The sequence below is a fragment of the Leucoraja erinacea genome, chromosome 11 (assembly GCF_028641065.1).
Source record: "Leucoraja erinacea ecotype New England chromosome 11, Leri_hhj_1, whole genome shotgun sequence".
In the NCBI taxonomy this organism is placed as follows: domain Eukaryota; kingdom Metazoa; phylum Chordata; class Chondrichthyes; order Rajiformes; family Rajidae; genus Leucoraja; species Leucoraja erinaceus.
Genome location: NC_073387.1, coordinates 8,234,855 through 8,255,528, shown reverse-complemented (window position 1 = coordinate 8,255,528; position 20,674 = coordinate 8,234,855). Strand labels below are relative to the sequence as shown.

General features: G+C 44.4%; 1 protein-coding gene and 1 long non-coding RNA gene across 5 annotated transcripts in view; one reads left to right on the top strand and one right to left on the bottom strand.

Annotated features, from left to right (window-relative positions):
- Positions 1–984: 984 nt before the first annotated feature.
- The window catches only part of LOC129701438 (uncharacterized), a 68,648-nt gene continuing 48,958 nt past the window's right edge, over positions 985–20,674 (top strand). Inside the window, exons 1-2 of one of the 4 annotated variants that reach the window (XR_008724198.1) lie at positions 985–1,228; positions 13,846–14,250. This is a non-coding gene — a long non-coding RNA (uncharacterized LOC129701438). Of the gene's footprint in view, positions 1,229–9,862; positions 9,924–13,845; positions 14,251–20,674 lie in introns of all 4 variants that reach the window. The other 3 variants (XR_008724197.1, XR_008724196.1, XR_008724195.1) reach the window with 3 other exon arrangements.
- LOC129701436 (dedicator of cytokinesis protein 2-like) overlaps positions 19,081–20,674 on the bottom strand; it is a 671,641-nt gene continuing 670,047 nt past the window's right edge. The window contains exon 52 of the mRNA XM_055642616.1: positions 19,081–19,351. Within this exon, the coding sequence (XP_055498591.1) occupies positions 19,322–19,351 (30 nt within the window). The 3' untranslated portion in view covers positions 19,081–19,321. The remainder of the gene's footprint in view (positions 19,352–20,674) is intronic.

Here is a 20,674-nt window from a genome sequence, read left to right as displayed (position 1 = left end):
TACTCACAACCAGATCTGGTTGCAATAGAAGCACCAGCAGCTGAAGAGAATTAAAACCCTGAATTCTACACATTTTGAATTCTAATGATAGTTTTGTCAGCCTTTTACTCTCCACTGTTAAAGTTCATGGAGTTGGTTTACATGTTAATTGTCCAGTTTTGGGAGCACAACAGGCACAGTGGAATCGAGCAAATTAGAAAAACTTTTTTTTTTTCTGACCACACCCTCTGTCAGTGCTGAGCTCATGGGGCTGGTTCTTGCTCAGGCAAATTCCAAGTTTCCAGAGCAGCACAGGCACTGATCCCTCAGTGTGCTGACTCACCACGATATAGTTCCGTGGACGCTGCCCCGAGTAACTTCACGGCCACTGGAAGAACTTCCTGTGCCAGATCCCGTTCTTTGGTCTCATGCTGCTCTGAGCCAGCTGAGGAATCTGTGCACACATCCAGTCCTGCCCTCACCCAGCATTCAACCCCGGTCCATGTTGATTCACGAGAGCTCCACTCAAGGGTGAAGCAGAGGGGGTCTGGAGATGGAGCTGATGAACAAAATCAGTGCAGTGCAGAGGTTGTTCATAGACTTGCAAGCCCTTGCATCCTGCACTATACACTAAAGCTACAAAGCCACCAGTCAGGAACATGTTACTCTGCAGCTGGCAGCTGAAACAAAACCACACAAACAGAGGCAGAGAAAAAAAGAGAATTTCCCTTTTCAGGTTATGCTCACCATAGATGGTTCATACTGTTTATGATTGTTCTTCATATTTGCATAGCAAAGACAAATGTTGCCAAGTTATTCTCCTTGGAAGGTTATAATCCACAAATGTCTGCATGTTAATCATTCATTGTGGAAAGTAAGGCACAAATAAAAGAGGTATTTTAACATCTGGAGGTCTCATGTAATGCAAGAAAATACAGGAAAAAAGACTATTTTGGAATAAAATATTATCATTGTCAACATTCATGGCTTATTTACCTGCTTATAGAGATACCCCAGATAGTGATGATGACTGTTACAGGAGGAGCTGAATGATATAACCAGGCAACAAACAATGTTTTCTATCTATAGTTAACTGCTAACATTTTAAATTATCTGCATTTGCTAATGGCAAGCACCTGAGCTGTAGATGTCCTGGGAGTTTTAAGCACAGGAGTGTTGAAGAAAGTCTGCCTCTGTCTCCAGAGCTTTGACGGAAATCTAAGCCAAACAAATCTATCTTTAAAATAAGGTAGGTTGAAAAGTAAAATACTTTCTCAGCTAATCCTCATGAGTTCAAAAAGGGCGAGGTGGACCAGTTATAACATTCGCAGATGGTGAATTTATAATGTAAATTGCTTTAGATGGCTGCAAAAAGAATTGCTTTAATTTAACTTATTCCAGGATGTCTAAAAGTGCATAATGGCTAATTCATTGTTTGATTATGAAGTGCAGTCTCCTGAATAATTTAGGAAATAAAGTGACCATTTTATCCCACAAATTGCTCGCTATACTAACTGATTCAACTGCATTAGTGAAGTTGATACGTTGATAAGTGATAGGAGCAGAATTAGGCCATTTGGCTCATCATTGATGGCTAAGTGTTGCACAGATACCAAGGGAGATTACCCACTAAATGACAGTGATGACACCCACATGAAAGGACATTGGCCCTCGGAAACAGAGCCAACAATGCAGCACTTCCTCAACTCCGGCAGGGACGTCAAGTGAAGCTCAAGTTCCCTCTTGAACTGGTACTTAAAGCCTCTTCATTCTGACTCCTAGGTGAGAGAGTACCTGAGCCATGGCAATTGAGTAAAATACTAATCCTCATGAGTTCAGCAGAGAAGAGTTGGACTATTTATTAAGGTTGTGAGTTGTGAATTTGTGGCGTACGTACATTCCTAGGTGTATATGAAAGCCATGATGTTGGAATTAGTATTAGGTTATTATTGTCACATGTACCAAGGTGTTACCTTGTGCTCAAATGTTTCATCGCTGTGACCAAATTGGAATATCCTCAATGTAGTTGTTTGAAAGCTGAAAAAATGTAATTGTTGGAAATCCAAAATACAAAAAGAAAATGTTGGAAACACTCAGCAGGCCAAGTAGTACCTGCGGGAGGAGAAGGGTCCTGGGTCTGAATTATTAATAATCCTTCTTCTCAGATGTTGCCTGACCTGCAGGGTTTTTCCAGCATTCTATGTTATTATTGTTCTGCCATAAAGTCGAAGTTGTCCAACACAGAAATAGACCCTTCAGCCCATTATGTCCATGTTGACCTTTTACCCTTCGACACTAGTACCCCCAGTTTTGTTCTAGAGATACAGCACAGAACCAGGCCCTCAGCCCACTGAGTCTGCGCCAACCAGCAATTTATACCATGCCAATTAGCCAACAAACCTGTAAGTTTTTGGAGGGTGAGAGGAAACTAGAAATCCTGGACAAAACTTGCGCAGGTCATGGGGAGAATGTACAAACTCCGTACAGCAGCACCCTTAGTCAGGATCGAACCCAGGTCTCTGGCGCTGTAGGGCAGCAACTCTACCGCTGCGCCACCGTGCCTCAGTTGCTCATGTAAGAACTGCATCCTTCATGGGACTTTGCCTATTTTTGTGTGTTTTAATGCGTATTCACGGATGTCAGGTCTGCATGTTCACAGATGTCGTTTGCACCCCGAGCTCACTGGGTGGGAAATCAAAGGAGTAAGGGGGCTAATGGCCCTGTCCTATGGTACAAGTTCATTCCAGAGAGCTCTCCCGAGTTTGCCCTGATTCGAACTCGGAGATTTACGGTAATGGTCGCTCATCAGTACTCGTGGCTCTCGTGGACATTTTTCAACATGTTGAAAAATCTTCACGAGTCTTCCTGAGCTTACCTGCCATTAGCAAGTATTCCCGAGTACCTGCCGTTAGCGTTACGAGCCGCTAAGAGATGTCCCCAAGCTCCGACGTACCCGCTACGTTCATTCTCCATGCTTACCACGAGTTTAATTTTTTTTTAAACTCGGGAGAGCTCTTGGAATGAACTCGTACTGTGGGACAGGGCCATAAGTGGATCAGTATAAGATATAGTCACTATAGAATAGTCAAATCGGAGCATTTTGTAGCAATGATATATTTGTGATGATTTATTGTACCAGGTACATGAAATACATTTTTTGCAGACAGCTCAGCAAGACTATTCTCGTATATAAGCACAACCCCCTGGTCAATGCAGAATGCACAGAACAATCCCGCATGCAAGAGGCACCACCTGGTGCCTTTTTACATTTGAACTCAATGGGGATGCAGATTACAGAGTCTGTAATACAGAGAGTACAGTCTAGGTAAATGTTGCTTGTCTACAAAAGATAATGTGGGAAAACTAATTGGGGAAAACCATGACCAATAACAAAACAACAATGTCCTAGTTCACCAATGATTTCAGTCTTGGGTGTAATTTGCTCCTTTTAATGCCGACGCTACTCGTCCCTAGCTTTTCATCCAATATGGGGGCGCAGCGGTAGAGTTGCTGCCTTACAGCACCAGTGACCCGGGTTCGATCCTGACTACGGGTGCTGTCTGTAGGGAGTTTGTACATTCTCCCTGAGAGGGACGGGTTGAAAAGAAGGAGGGAAAAATAATCTGCCCAGTCAAGCCCCATGTTAAAATGACACCATTATTTAAATGGTAATGGCAGCATAAATTAAAATTGGCAAAAGGATGTTCTAAGGTGGACATTTTATCTTCCGACAAATGGTAAATGATAGAAATCTGAAGTAACTCCGGTTACAGATATAATCTGGCGGTCAGGCCTGTGAAGAGAGAAACAGATACATGGTGCAATCTAGCCTTGAGCATTCCAAGTTCTCTTAAGTGAATCCAGACTCTTTATATGTCAGCAGCTCAGTTAGCAGACACTGAAATTATGATAGTAAGCAGAAGCATGAATTTGGAGCCCTGTCTGCCCAGAGTTGTAAAACATGAGTGAAAAAATATCATAGTCCCACCAGATATCAGATCAATACTTTAAGGTGGCATAATGCACAGTTGGTAGAGCTGCCGCCTGCAAAGCCAGAGACCCAGATCTAACCTGACTTCAGATGCTGTCTGTGTGGAGTTTACAAGTTCTCCCTATGAGCACGTGGGTGTCATTCAAGTGCTCCAGTTTCCACCCACGTTCCAAAGATACTTGGGTTTGTAAATTAATTTACTTCTGTAAATTAAATTGACACTGATGTGTAGGGAGTGAATGAGAAAGTGGGATATCATTAAGGTAATGTGAACGGGTGATCAGTAGTCAGCGTGGACTTGGGCCGAAAGGCTTGTTTCCACGCTGAACACCCAATACTAAATAAAATTATCTTTTCTATTGCGATTATTCTTAATTATTTTTAACTCTGTAGTAAAGCCATTCTAAATCAAAGCTCTTAACTAGATTAATAAACATTTCAAAAGTTTTTTGAGAAGAATTGCATTCTGAAACTTTGCCCAATTGAATATAAAATAATTTATTTTATTACGATCACGATAGAAAACAAAACCGTGGTAACACATTATACAAAATCTGTACAAAACACATTTTGTACTATGGTGTTACTATGGTAACACTATTGTACAAAATCACCTAATAACACTAAATTTAACAAACCACGAAGTTACAATCCTCACAAATATACTAAATAACTATACAACTATGTCCCTCTCTAACACCACCCGGGCGCGACGTAACCCCGACAAAGGGGCAAGCATCTGGCTCGGACAAAGCCCTCTTCCCCCTGGCACCGTAACTCACGGATGACCAGCTTGACCAGGCCTAGGACCAACCCAAACAGGTTCTTGAAATATTCTGACTGTAATCTGGCCTGCAGGGCCCAGTAGGTTATGAGCAGTGCTTCTAGTGTATAGAAAGGAGCTTGCTGTGGTATTTTTCATGGAAGGACCATTGGGTTGTGGGTGCAGGAACCAGAAGATCCCAGGTTTAATCTTTGCTATTTCTCAGTTGAAAGCCAAGAGCTTTTAGTTTTTGTTTTGGAGATACACCCCGGAAACAGGCCCTTCGGCCCACCGGGTCTGCGCCGACCAGCGATTCCTGCACATTAACGCTCTCAAACACACACTAAGGACAAGTTTTACATTTACCAAACCAATTTACCTACATACCTGGACGTCTTTGGAGTGTGGGAGGAAACCCACGCAGGTCACGGGAACAACATACAAACTCCGTACAGACAAGCACCCGTAGTCAGGATTGAACCTGGGTTTCCGGTGCTGTAAGCACAGCAAGGCAGCAACTCTACCGCTGCCCCACCCTGCCACCCTTAAACTCAAACTCAAAGTGTTGGAGGAACTCAGCAGGTCTGACCCGGTCTGTGGAGGGAATGGACAAGTGACATTTTGGATCGGTACCCTTCTCAGACCATAATGTTAATTTAATATTTGAGCTTTTGATGGCTTCTCACTGCCATCTGTTGGAAAATACATGAAATAACTTTATTGGAAGTAAAGAATCAATACATTGTGACACCCAACAGCCATGTCAAATATACCCAGATTTGTATTTGGTCGGTTCTGTGAGTGTGTATTTAAGTGGGGAGGTGAGGGAGATATTGGTGGGTGGGGAAGGGAGATATGTGATGATGGTGGTTGTGTCAAACTCCTTGGAGAAGAGATTCTGCGGTAGCAGTTTATTTGTGATCACCCATTCTTAAATTCAGTTCTTAACCCATTTCTTAAAACCATTGAATTCAATGGAGCCAATGTTTCGAAGCTGAATTCCATGGGCATTCCTGCTACACTGTGTGATATTCACCTATCACCAAGGATACATTTCAATTCCTTGTTGCTCCATAACATTGGGCAGAAGGAAAAAATAAAACAGCATTTAAGTGATTCTAATTTTGAGCTCAATTAATCCCTAACCAGGAGTTAAAATTGGAAAAAGTTCTCCTTTTACCATTAGTTTAGTTTAGAGATACAGAGTGGAAACAGGCCCTTCGACCCATCCAGTCCAAACAGACTAGATCCTGTTTCCACACACTAACACCATCCTACACACACTAAGGACAATTTACAACTTATACCAACCCAATTAACCTACAAACCTGTACGTCTTTGGAGTGTGTGAACAAACCGAAGATCTCGGAGAAAACCGACGCGGTCACAGGGAGAATGTACAAACTCCGTACAGACAGCACCCGTAGTTGGGATCGAACTCGGGTATCCTGCTCTGCAAGTGCTGTAGGCAGCAACTCTACCGCTGTGCCACCATGCTGCCCCTTAGTGTGTGGCTTTTGAATGGAAATGTTTTTGAGAATTTGCATTTCCCGAGTACTTGATCTGTGATTACTTATTCCTGCTTTGAGGGTAACTGAAGACACAGAACATATAAAATTCCAGTGAAAATTTTGCAAAGCATTTTCTGACCTCTGTGCCTTTCAAAGAACACTGAAATATTTTGGGATATGCTGTGTTTGGCAAAAATAAAACCCAACTGCAGCTGCTGTAGTTAGCTGCTTGCCTGATGTTTGAAGTAATAACATATCCCTCATTTACTGGCTCTTAGTATGCCATGGAGACACACACCAAAAAAAGACAAAACATTATTCTGTTTGAAGAGCCAAATTTAAAGAGCAAATTCACCTTTGCCTAATGATCATCAACATAAAATTGAGTGGTGGCCTGTATACAACCGATAATGGTGTAGTCTCCAGACTTGCTATGGCTGTTTCTGAAATTTCCCTGAGAACAATAAGAAATGCAAATAATTGATTACCCTTTAATCCAAGAGGAGAGCTTCTTCACGTTAGGCATTCCTGGAAGCAAAATAATTTAAACATGTTTAGTTACGATACGATCAAACTTTATTTACCCCTTGGGGGGGGGGGGGTTAATCATGACAGAAGGAGGAGCAGTTGGACAGTTTGATAGCCACAGGGAAGAAGGATCTCCTTGGGCATTCTGTCCTGCAACTTGTTTAGAGATATAGTGCAGAAACAGGGCCTTCTGCCCACCGAGTCCGTGACGACCAGCAATCCCTGCACATTAACCATATCCTACACATACTAGGGACAATCTTTTTAACATTTATACCAAGTCAATTAACCTACAAACATGTACATTTTTGGAGTGTGGGAGGAAATCGAAGATCTCGAAAACCCACACGATCATGCGGGGAATGTACAAACTCCGTACAGACTGCACCCGTAGCCAGGATCAAACCCGGTCTCTGGCGCTGTAAGACAGCAACTCTACCGTTGCGCCACCGTGCCACCCATTAATGAAGTTAGTAAAAACCAAATAAAATCTGCAGGTGCGCCTGACCTGCTGAGTATTTCTCGTATTCTTAGTTTTTTATATTTAATTACCACTACAGCAGTTTTTCTCTGATTTCCATCATGGTGAGAATTCGCTACAACTGGCATATCCAGAATCTCCTTGCAATGGAGCAATGCAGAAAGAAATATCATTTTGTCACAGATACGCCAAAGTGCTCTGTACGTCACTCCTTCTAACAGCACAGGGGGAATCCACCACTCTTAAGGAAACTTGAAGATGGAATAGCGAGGTTTTTAAATAATTGGTGCAGGGGATACATTCAATCATGTGTTGCATGCAGTGTATGTGGACCTGTAGATCAGGAAGTAAGGGATATATGAGCAGCATCTCAGATCCCCCATCTAATTATTGGGGTATTCCATTTGGCATAGTCACAGAGTGATACAGTGTGGAAACAGGCCCTTCGGTCCGACTTGCCCACATCGGCCAACATGTCCCAGCTACACTAGTCCCACCTGCATGCATTTGGCCCATATCCCTCCAATGTCCTAACAATGTACCTGTCCAACTGCTTCTTAAATGTTGGGATAATCTCTGCCTGAATTACCTCCTCTGGCAGCTTGTTCCATACATCCCCCACTCTTTGTGTGAAAAAGTGACCCCTCAGATTTCTATTTAATCTTTTCACCTTCACCTTAAACATACGTTCTCTAGCCCTTGATTCACCTACTCTGGGCAAGAGATTCTGTGCATCTACCCAAGCTATTCCTCTCATGATCTTATACACATCTATAAGATCACCCCTCATCCTCCTGCGCTCCAAGGAATAGAGTCCCAGCCACCTCGACCTCTGCCTGTAGCTCAGACCCTCCAGTCCTGGCAACATCCTCATAAATCTTCTCTGTACCCCTTCCAGCTTGACAACAAGTTTCCTATAACACGGTGCCCAGAACTGAACACAATAAATCTGTTGTAATGGTAAAGAGCTTGGAGAGCATTGTTCAGCTTGCATTGGGGACTGCAGGCTCTTCAGGGGGTGCCTTTGCACTATGGTCTGTGTCAACAACACATCCCTCCCCACCCACCTGGGAGATGAGGATGTGGGCGCTGAATAGACACTTCTCCCTGCGGCCATCCTCTTCCTCCTACTCCTCTTGTTCCATCTGCTCTCCAGACTCTACTTCGGGTTCCTTTGTCTCTTGCTGTCCTCACTGCCCCTCTCGCAACACGGCTGCAAGCCATGCATTGCTGCATTGTGCAGCATACAGCACCTGACGATAAGGTATTTGGACTTGCTTGGTCTGTCCTGAGGCCATTGGCAAACTTCATCGGGTGGAGACCCAGTGACATTCTGCAGTCATCCCCCATCTTGCTGTGTGTGAGAAAATTGATGGGTTTCACATGCATGACCTTCTCCAGTTAGAAATGATAGTCTTTTAAATTTCAGGAAGGACATCCTTGCTATTGAGGCAGTGCAGCATAGGGTCACAAGGTTAATCCCCGGGATGGCTGGACTGCCATATGAGGAAAGATTGGAAATTCACTGGAATTTAGAAGGATGAGAGAGGATATAGAAACGTATAAAATTATAAAAGGACTGGACAAGCTAGATGCAGGGAAAATGTTCCCAATGTTGGGCGAGTCTAGAACCAGGGTCCAAGTCTAAGAATAAAGGGGAGGCCATTTAAAACTGAGATGAGAAAAAAACATTTTCACCCAGAGAGTTGTGAATTTGTGGAATTTTCTGCCACAGAAGGCTGTAGAGGCCAATTCACTGGATTAATTTAAAAGAGAGTTAGATAGAGCTCTAGGGGTTAGGGTATGGGGAGAAGGCAGGCACGGGTTACTGATTGTGGATGATCAGCCATGATCACAATGAATGCGGTGCAGGCTCGAAGGGAAAATGGCCTCCTCCTACACCAATTTTCGATGTTTCTATGTTTCTATGATCAAAATAAGCAACTTTGCATGCAGTATCTACACTTAATACCAAAAGAAGGATAAACTTTCTTAGGGACAGCCCACTTGGTTCACTAGTCTTCTTCCTTGTTGAGGAGGTTTGGCTTCAGAAGAAGATTACTAAAGATTACCATTTACTCAGTAGAATTTAGAACAAGACATAATCCCCTTGAAACACACAGAGGTAGGTTTTACAATATAAATATTGAGAGTTTGATTTTTCTGTTGAAGTCTCAGTATAAAAGACTGCCCATTTGGGAATGGGATGAGGAGAAATATTTTAATTCAGACAAACCTGGAATGTTTTCTCTAGAGTTTGGAGACTTGGTAGAAGTATGTAAAATGATGAGCTTCAGGGATTTTACCCAGAGTAGAAATGTGAAATACTGGTGGGCTTATATATACGGTGAGAGGGGCAAAGTTTAAATGAGATGTGCGGGGAAAGGTTTGTACACAGAGAGTGGCAGATACCTGGGATGTGCTGCCAGAGGTGGCGGCGGTAGCAGATATGAGAATGGTGTTTAACAGGCTTTTAGATAGGCACATTAATATGCAGGGAATGGAGGGATATGGATCATATTCAGGCAGGATAACTTGGCATTATATTTCGCAGAAACACTATGGGCTGAAAGGACTCTTCCTGTAGTGTATTGTTCTATTTATTTAAGACAGAACTGCAGATGCTGGAAACATCGAAGGTGGACAAAAAATGCTGGAGAAACACAGCGGGTGAGGCAGCATCCATGGAGAGAAGGAATTGGCGACGTTTCGGGTCGAGACCCTTCTATATTCCATATTCCCAGCTTGGAGGATTGTGAATCTTTGGAAAACTCTAACTGAGAGATCCTTGTGGTTTGATTGTTTTCGAGGCTCAGATTAATGAATTTTTGATACTACGGGAATCAAAGAAAATGGGAATGTTTTATCCATTTGAGCTGCATGGGGGGTGGGGGTACGATTTATCTATTATTTATATCTTGGAAAACAAACAATGAGGTGAACATTGAAATTAACTATACAGCATGTGGAAGCACTAGTACTCACAGCATTGTCTGAAAATAACATTGTGGAGTAAAGTAAGATCGATCAGATCCCTATACACTGCCCACAATCAGTGGAGACAGATTGAGACAGTAATCACACTGAGGCCATTGTGGTGAATTGGAGCTGACTGGACACTTTGCACCAGATCAGAGGTTGAATGTAATTCTAAGTGGCAGCTTGTTAGATGAGACTGAAGCAGATTCTGATCAATAAGGGAAGATTTAACAAAGATCAATAGCTCTGTCATCCCAAAATTCGATCTGATTGGAGTTAATTGGACTGAAACTCCAAGAGGAATTCTAACACACAGCTTCTGTAACAATACACTTTTTGTTTACAGAGAGATGCGTTTCTACCTCCTATTTTGAGGAGAGTAAATCTAACACATTCCCTTCAAGGCTTATTCAGTAAAGTTAATGCCCAGCAGTGGTTAGACAGGTCTTGCTTTAGTACCTACTGCAGAACCACATTATGCTGCTCGGGACGCCAGTGTGAATCAAAGATCCGTGAAGTCAAAGAGTTTCTGTCAAAAGTATGTGTGTGTGTGTGCGTGCGTTCGTGCATGCTTCCCTGCAATCGTTCACAGTCATATATACCCAGGAAGGCCGGCTCAGTGGTTGGGGCAGAGCGACTAACGGTCAAGCAGGTGGCAGAGGCCAGAACTCTGAAAAAACTAGGCTCAATAATGACCAACCCCACTCACCCACTCCACGCCCTGAAGGTGATCAAGTGCAGCATCTTCAGTCAGAGACTGATTGCACCAATGTGCAAAACGGAGAGACATAGGAAGTCTTGTATACCAGCTGCTATAAGGTTTTATAATGCACAAACATTTTAACTTATTATGTATTGAAGATATCTGTTGAAATGTGTGGTGTTATGTCTGTCTTGAAGCTGTTGTGGCACTGTAATTTCCTGTAAAGGATTATTAAAGGTTATTCTATTCTATTCTATTCTATTCTCTATTCTAATTGTGTGCAAAGTGTGTGCAGCAGAGTCTAGCCCAGCCTCGTTTAGTTTAGTTTAAAGATATATCGTGGAAACAGGCCCTTTATCCGACTTTGTCCACTCTGACCAGTGATCCCTGTACACGGGCATTATCCTATACACACTGGGGATAATTCATAATTTTACCAAAGCTAATTAACCTACAAATCTGTACGTCTTTGGAGTGTTGGAAGAAATCCGAGCACTGAAGAAAACCCACATGGTCACGGGGAGAACGTACAAACGCTGTACAGGCAGCAACTTAGGCAGGATCAAGCCCAAGTCTCTGACGCTGTAAGGCAGCAACTCTACCATTGTGCTACCATGCTGCATTCACAGTCTTCAGTCTCTCTGTCTGTGAAGCCCATGTGCTAACTGATGTGCAATGTCCTCCTCATGTTCAATGTATTCACAACCAGGCAGCATCTACACCTGAGAATAGAGGTTGAAGCAGCTCACCCTCGACCCTGAGCCAGTGTCAAGGAAGCAGAGGCACGTCATGTCCATCTCTTACAACAGTGGTGGTAAACCACGTTCTTGAACAGCTGCAGACCATGTGTGAAGATACCTGAACAATGCTGCAGCAAAATGAGCTCAAGAACCAACCAACAATGAAAGAAAAGCATGTCCAAGTCAGGGCGATATGCGGTTTGAGTGGGAACATTAATTATTCTTTAGTCAGAGGGTGGTGAATCTGTGGAAGTATTTGCCAAAGAAGGCTGTGGAGGCAAAGTCAGTGGATATATTAAAGTCAGAGATAGATAGATTCTTGATTAATACGGGTGTTAGAGGTTATGGGAATGGGGTTAGGATGGCGAGATAAATCAGCCATGATTGTATGGCGGAGTAAACTTGTTGGGCCGAATGGCCTAATTCTACTCCTATCACATGACCTTATGCTCTTATGAACCAGGAGGTGATGGTGTTTCATCTGCCCACCCGCCTCTACCCAGCCAGTGGTGAGGATTGGAAAGTAGTTCAAGAAGCTTTGCCATATTTTGCATGCGTGTAGATGTAACTGCCTGAGCACAAGCCAGATCTAGTCTCCAGTCACTTGCAGTGCACTGATGGTGGAAGCAATGAACATTTAGTGTGGTGGATGGGATGTTACACAAACAGATCTAATAACTATAAAGAATGCTCCCGACCCAAAACGTCATCATTCCTTTTCCTTCCATCGATGCTGCCTGAGTATTGAGTTGTCCAGCACTTTATTTTTTACTTATGGTTTTAGCATCTGCAACATCTAATATATCCATGCAGATGTTTTGTGCTGAATAATTTTGTTTGTTTTTAGAGCTGTGCTTTGGCAAGTCTTCCATCACACTCCTGGCGTGTGCCTGGTGGTTAGAGCCATGGAAAGTCAGGCCACTCTGTAGAAGGGCAGCACGGTGGTGCAGGGGTAGAGTTGCTGCCTCACAGCGCAGAGACCCAGGAACATTCCAGACCGTGGGTGCTGTCTGTGTGGAGTTGGCACGTTCTCCCCGTGACCTGCGTGGGATTTCTCCGGGTGCTCCGGTTTCCTCCCGCACTCCAAAGATGTACAGGTTTGTAGATTAATTGTCTTAAGTAAAAATAATAAATTGTCCCCAGTGTGTGGTATTGTGTTAGTGAGTGGGAATCGCTGGTCGGCGTGGACTTGGTGGGCCAAAGGGCCTGGTTCTGCACTGTATCTTTAAATGTAAATAATCAAAAAGATACCCAATTCCTGGTCTGATTTTGTAGCCCTATTATTAAAGAGACTGTTCACTCAATAGAGAATCTCAGAATGTGGATGGGGGAGGATGCTCTATTAAAGCCTGTTAGCTAACATGTAGGAGGACATGAATCACTGCTGCCCACTGGCCACTGAGACTTGAAGTAACAGGATCAGTAACAGGACAGGTATGCTCAATTTACATTAATGCAAGAGGTTCACTTCATCTGCCTTTCCAGGAGCCTGGCTGCATAGGTGGATGAACTTAAAGTGCCAATGAACACAAGGGATTATGATACTGTGTCCATCACAGGGACATGATCGAAGGAAAAGTAGAACTGACATCTCAGTGCTCTCGAGTGTAGCATCTGCAGGCACGGTGGAGGGAGTTATTAAAGGGCAGGTAGCATTGCGTTAATGGTTTAGGACTCTATTACCACAGTAATGAAGAACACTCCAGATGATTCCTCAAGGAAAGGTAGCAAAAAAAGAGAAAGATGTTTTTGGTAGTAGGGATTTCACCCTACTCAATATTCACATAGATATTCACATATTCACTGAATACAGTTTAATAGATTTAAGATTTAAGCTTTTAATAGATTTAATAGGAACCTGAGGGACAACTTTCTCACATAGAAGGTGGTACATATATGGAACATTTATATATTTTGACAGTATATAAATCATAAATATTTAGAGGAATATACATAGGTCAAAGGTGAGCAAATGGGACTAGCTTAGATGGACATCTAGGATGGTAGGGGATATGTTGGGCCAAAGGTGCTGATTCCCTACAGTAGGACTCTATCCAAGAAGGCAATAGATATTTTTCTCATTGCAAACAAAATATCAATGGAGATGGGGAGAAGGTGGGAGCATGATATGTAAGTTGATACTCAGCTGTGATGTATGTCCCCATAGCAGAAGCATCCATGTCGCGAGGATGGAAACTGGAAGTAACCTGAGCTAATTCTGCTACCACCATCATCTATTGCAACAAGTGATGGCACCCACTGATTGTCGCCGGAAGCTCGCGTCCTTTTCAGGACGGATGATGACAGCGATGTCAACATTTGAAACATGGAAGATGAACACGAAAGAAGAAGAAGACTCAGCTGTGATCATATTAAAAGATGGAGAACCACAAGATGGAAACTCCTGCTCCTCATTTCTCTGTCCCGGAATTTGAAAGTTAATCTCTGAGTGAATACAGAACAATGGTGAAGCTGAATCTTCACACAGCGGCAGAGACCTGGGTTTGACACTGATTTGCGGTGCATGAGTTTTCTCGGGTGCTTCAGTTGCCTTCCTTATCCCAAAGATGTGTGGGTTAGTAGATTAATTGGCTTCTGTAAATTGTCCCTAGAATATAGGCAGTGGATGCAGAAGTGGGATAACATAGATGTGGTGTGAATGGGCGATCTATGGTCAGAGTGGACTCGGTTGACCAAAGAGATTGTTTCTATACTGTATCCTTCAAGAATTAATCTTCGCTCTCTTGCTGGATGTTGTTTCATTTCTGCTCTCCTCTCCCTTCCTTCATCCACTGGCAATTCTTGAACCTTGTGATTGCTGAGTGTGCTGGCTGACCTGATCTTGTATGAATCATTCTTCCAAGAAAGTTTGATTCAGCAGAGTACAAGGTCAACTTCAAACGCCAGACAAGGCCGAGTTCAACCTGTTTCCCTACACTGGTTGCCATGGTTACAGGGGGATGTTATTTTCCAGTGGCCCAATGAGATAGAAGCTATTTTGCGGAGAGGTAAGAAAGTTAAAGGCAAAGGGAATAAGGGATCGATGTTTGAAGAGTTGTGTGAAAAGAAGTTTGAGGTGAATTACCAGGTACATTGAAGATAAACCTTCAGATGATTCCATAAAAGCTCTGATGATTCAAGTGCCCTTTCAGAGCTCACAGTTCAGCCTCACACACCATTTCATTACCATGGGAGTGCTGCGCTATTGGAGATGCTGCCTTTCGGACGATTCGCTAAAGTGGGAAGCCGTCTGTATGGATAAAACAGATTCATGGTACCATTTGATGAGTTTCAAGGAAACTGGACGTGTTTGTTGCTTATTTTACAACTGTAACTTCAGCAGGTGTGGAGTGTTTTTAGAAATCAGTGCCGACAAAGAACATAAAGTCAACAACTTTTGGCCTCATGTGTGGGGAGGAACTGCAGATGCTGGTTTACACTGAAGATAGACACCAAATGCTGGAGTAACTCAGTGGGTCAGGCAGCATTTCTGGAGGAAAAAATAGATGTTTCATCCTAAAAGTTCTCCTCCTCTCTCGCTGTTCCCCCTCTGTGATTACTTTTTTGCATATCTTTCATCATTTGTTCTATACCTCTCTACATCATTGTCTACATCTCTCGTTTCCCTTTCCCGTGACTTTCAGTCTGAAGAAGGGTCTCGACACGAAACGTCACCTATTCCTTTTCTCCAGAGATGCTGCCTGACCCGCTGAATTACTTTTTGTGTCTAACTTGTGGGCCTCATCTTTAGTCACTAAACAGGATAGACTCTCGTGCGTGTTTCATGCTTCATAATCCAAAACCTTTAGGAATTCATTTTGTCGAAACGGACCACTGATTAATTCCTGATTCTGTATTGCCATAGCAACCTTCACTGCCTCTGGAGAATGGAGACTGTAACTTCAGCAGATATGTTTTTAGAAATTTCATATAAATCCAACTATTTCTTCACCTTGTTCAAATGTGAGCCCCTAATGCTTGCAGTTGACATGCACATGGTGCATGGACCTTCACTGCTTTGAGCTGCTTCTGTGCACCAGCTTTGTTCTGCTAAGGTCTGATCAACCATGATCATATTGAATGGCAGAGCTGGTTCGAATGGCCTACTCCTGCACCTATTTTTTATGTTTCTATGTTTCCTTTCCTTGGCTGCCGTTAGAAACAAAAAAGCTGGAGTAACTCAACGGGACAGGCAGCATCTCTGGAGAGAAGGAATGGGTGACATTTCAGGTCGAGACCCTTCTTCAGACAGCAGTTCCCTGTGTACCCAATTCCAGCTTACCAAATGCCAACAGTGAATCCAATACACCAAAATGTGTTTGTGTATGATTCTGGATTATAGAATTGATCAATTTATAGCATTGTGGTTTGAATAATATTCTTGTTTAAAGAGTTAAAATTCTGAGCATGAGTTGCATAACTATGGTTTGTCCTCAATAATGTGTCTCAAGGTTGGCACAGTGATGCAGTGGTAGAGTTGCTGCTTTACAGTGCAAGAGACCCGGCTTGATTCTGACCACGGCTCTTGTCTATATACAGATTGTGTGTTCTCCCTGTGACTGTGTGGGTTTTATTCCTCAATCGCACAGGTTTGTAGGTTAATTGACTTTGGTAAAATTGTAAATTGTCCCTAGTGTGCAGGATAGTGTAGGGGGGGGGGGATTGTTGGGTTGCACGGACTCAGTGGGCCAAAGAGCCTATTTCTAAATTTTCTAATGTATGAGGAATGACCCTTGAAATGTCAGCAATCGGTCTTAGCGAGGGGAGGCGAGGGGGAGGGGGAAACGAGGGGGGGTGGGGAAAGAGGGGAGGGGAAGAGGGGGGTGTGAAAGAGGGGGGTGGGAAAGAGGGGGGGGGGTGGGAGAGAGGGGGAAGAGGGGCGTGGAAAGAGGTGGGGAAGAGGGGGAGAGGGGGGGGAGGAAAGAGGGGGGAAGGGGGGAAAGAAGTGGGTAAAAAGGGGGGTAAAGAGGGGAGGGGGAGAGAGAAAAAAAGTGGGGGAGAGAAGGGGGAAGAGGGGGAAGAGGGGGGCGAGGGGGGGTAGAGGGGGAGTGTGGGGTGGGGGAGGGGAGGGAGAGGGAGGAGGCGGCGGGTGGAGGGGAGGGTTGAGGGCAGGAGGGAGCAGGGAAGAGGAGGAGGGAGGGAAGGGAGAAGGGAAGCAGGAGGAATGGGGAGGGAGGGAGTGGGAGGAGGGAAGCAGGAGGAATGGAGGGAGGAGAGAGAGTGGGGGGAGAGAGATGGGGGTAGAGAGGAGGGGGAGAAAGGAGGGGGAGAGGGGGATGGAGGAGAGGGGGTTGAAAAGGGGGAAGAGAGAGGAGGAGGGGGGGAGAGGAGGAGGGGAGCCGCTCGAGCGACCGTGCTTGCCTGTGGCGCGGCCTGGCGATGTCACTCGCAGCGTGTGAACACAGCGTGCAGCCATTGTGACGTCATCACGTCATTAGCCAAAGCAGATTTTTGAACATTTTGATTAATAACTCGAGAAATAATGCATGAATTTTTCAGATGAGGCAATTTCGGAATCCATGGGATAAAACTCTACAGGGATATGTAAAATGTTAACGTTAGGGCGTCGATTTTTCGAGCAGATGTGATTACACACACACACACACACACACACACACACACACACACACACACACACACACACACACACACACACACACACACACACACACACGCACGCACACATGCACATACAAGATCAGAGATTTATAATTATCGAGATATTATGGAATCTTGCGTTGGGGGAAGGTCTGCTCCCAACTGCGCAGGCACGGCTCATTTCTCCTTCTCCTTCTCCTCCTCCTCCAGACGTAGGGGGGTTAGAGAGTGAGGGGGCTGGGATGGCAGACAGAGAGGGAGGGGAAGGGGGGTAGAGAGGGAAAGTGAGGTGGTCGAGAGGGAGGGGGTGGGGGTAGAGAGGGAGAAGGGGGGGGAGTAGTGATAGAGGGTAGAGGGGGATAGAGAGGGATAGAGAGGGAGGGGGTAGAGAGAGAGAGGTAGAGGGAGAGGGAGGGGGGTATAGTGGGGGGAAGGATGGGTAGAGAGGGAGAGGGCAAGGTAGGGAGAAGGAAGGGGGTAGAGAGGGTGGGAGTGAGGGTAGATAGGGAGGAGGCATCTCCCTCCTCCCCATCTCACTCCTCCACACCCCCCCCCCACCATCTCCCTCTACCACCCCACTCACCACCCAATCTCCCTCACTCATCCTCGTCCCATTCCCTGCACCAGCACCTATCCAGGTCACAGACCAGTTCCAGGGCCAGCAACTTGGCCTGGTTCTCATACTCGACCCGGCCCTGGCTGTAGACAAAATGGGTGAGTTATTGGGGGTGTTTTTAAATTTAAAGGATTAATAACTTCAGAAATATAGGTGGGAATGTCTCGATGGGGAAAATGTGAGTAGGATACGTGAAAATGGGAAGGCTGTGGCCTAGCGTTTGGAAGAAGATAGGAAAAGCAGTTTGACACATCGTCGGCACATCGCCGGCACTAACACAAACAATAGGACGAGTTTTAGTATTATAGAGATGAAGCAAAGTCAGGAAAATGAGATTGAGCCGCACAGAGGATCTGGTCTAAAGGAATGGAGGATTGGTTGAAGGGCTGAATGGCCTCCACCAATACCCAATTGCCCACTTCCCAAGTGGATAAATTTCCCATGTCCCATGTTCCTGGGTGACCTGCTGCCTGCCCATTTAGGGCATAGAAATTGCCTTCTGCTGGTTGGATGCCGTACCAATCAACGTTTCAGAAACGTCCTGCCCATTTGCCAACACATCCTAATTAGAGACATCCTAATTAGACAGTATGGTTTAATCAGTGCATATAAAGAACATAAAATCAACAACTTATGTCACCATGTGTAGGCGGGAACTGCAGATGCTGGTTTACACCAAAATAGACCCAAAATGCTGGAGTAACTCAGCAGGACAGGCAGCATCTCTGGAGGAAAAACAATAGGTGATGTTTCGTTCTAGAAGTTCTCCTCTTCTCTCAGGATGAGATCTGCAACACCCTCTCTCGCTGATCCCCGTCTGTGATTACTTTTTTGTGTGTCTTTCATTCATTTGTTCTATATCTCTTTACATCATCGTCTATATCTCTCGTTTCCCTTTCCCGTGACTTTCTGTCTGAAGAAGGGTCTCGATCCGAAACGTCACCTACTCCTTTTCTGTAGAGCTGCTGCCTGACCCAGCATCTCCAGCATTTTGTGTCTAACTTGTGGGCCTCATCTTTAGTCACGAAACACGATGGACCCTTGTGTGTGTTTCATGCTTCATATTCCCAAACCTTTAGGAATTCATTTTGTCGAAAACGGACCACTGATTCATTCATGATTCTGTATTGCCATAGCAACCTTTGCTGCCTCTGGAGAACGGAGACTGTATAAGAGACCAAACCATACCACAACTGTTCAATGTGATTTATTTCTGAGTATCCCAGCAGAATGGGATTAATGTTACTGAACACGAGCTTTTAAAACAAAAATAAATTTTGCATTTGCTGCATAAATGGTACACCAACAAGGTTTAGAAATATATTGATGTTTGTATTGAGATGACTGAGGCACAGGTGCTGCATTTCCTCAGTCAGGCAGGCCACACCAACTAGTCCTGTTCACGGACCCGTGAAGGATGTTTATCCCTGGACTACTTGTCTTCTGAGCTTTTTGAGCTCAGCTGAAAAAATAAAACATAAAATTAATCACATTTCTGAAATTAAAATTGTGATGGAAGGAAGAATGCGGAATCCTATACTACTTTATAATGCATCCTCCACATTCGTTTCTCTGAGTGTGGTATTTGTTGGGCACCCCTGCGAAGATAATGCTGAGTCACCTTCATGGGCTCTGGTGAACGCATGTTCGCGATGATGTCCGGGAGGCAGTTACAGGCCCTGGACACAAGACGATGGTAATGTAGTTCCAAATCGAGAAAGTGACCTGTAAGCTGACAACTTCCCATGTGCCTGTTGCGTGGATTGTGAAGGTGCTGTCACCAGATTCCTTTTGCCCTTGTCCTTCTTGATGGTGGGAAGCCTGACTTGGGCGGAGTTACCAAAACTGAGCTGGCAGGTTGGTGCAGAGCACTTTGTAAAGACAACACACTACAACTGTAGAATGCTCATGAGGATGGACAAAGAGGTGGATGGGATCAAATGGACCACTTTGGTTAGGATCTCCAATTGCAGCTCTCAAACCTGTGGCCTCTACCACCAAGGAACATAAGGGTAGCAGATACATATTGCAGGCTCCCTTCGAAGTAGCAAAGCACCCTGATAATGAATTATATTGGTGATGCTGGGTGTTGGGGTAGATAGGTGTGAGCACCTGGATCTTGTGCCCCAGTCACAGATATCTCACAGCTTCGAGTATAATTAGGAATCTTTTCTTCATATTATCTTGGGACTCTCTCTCCCGACACTAAGCTCAATGGTTTCTTTGTGGTAAATCTCACAGAAATACTCAATTCTGTAAGGCTGTGGAGATTTTGTCACTGACTGAATTGAGAACGGAGATGAATGTATTTCCCGACTAAGAGATATGGGGATGAAAGTCTGGAATAATTTGCATGAAAAGGATACCGGGAATTGAGACACAGAGAAGCCATGAGCTGAATAAATGGCTGAACAGGCTTCCCCTATACCTGTCTAACTGGACAATTTCTCAGTTAAGACTCACTACCAGAGCACATAGAGAATTGGAAATATCGCTCCCGCCACATTAATGTGGATAGAAGGTGCATAGCCCATGATGACGTGCATGTTGGGTGAAATGGAAGTTGATTGTGATAGCCAGATTCTTCAATAACAAAGATTCTTCAATAAATGGGTGGCACGGTGGCGTAATGGTAGAGCTACTGCCTTACAGCACCAGAGACCCGGGTTCATTCTGGAGTACTGGTGCTGTCTGTACAGAGTTTGAACGTTCTCCCCGTGACCTGCGTGGGTTTACTCCCAGATCTTCGGTTTCCTCCCACACTCCAAAGACTTACTGATTTGTA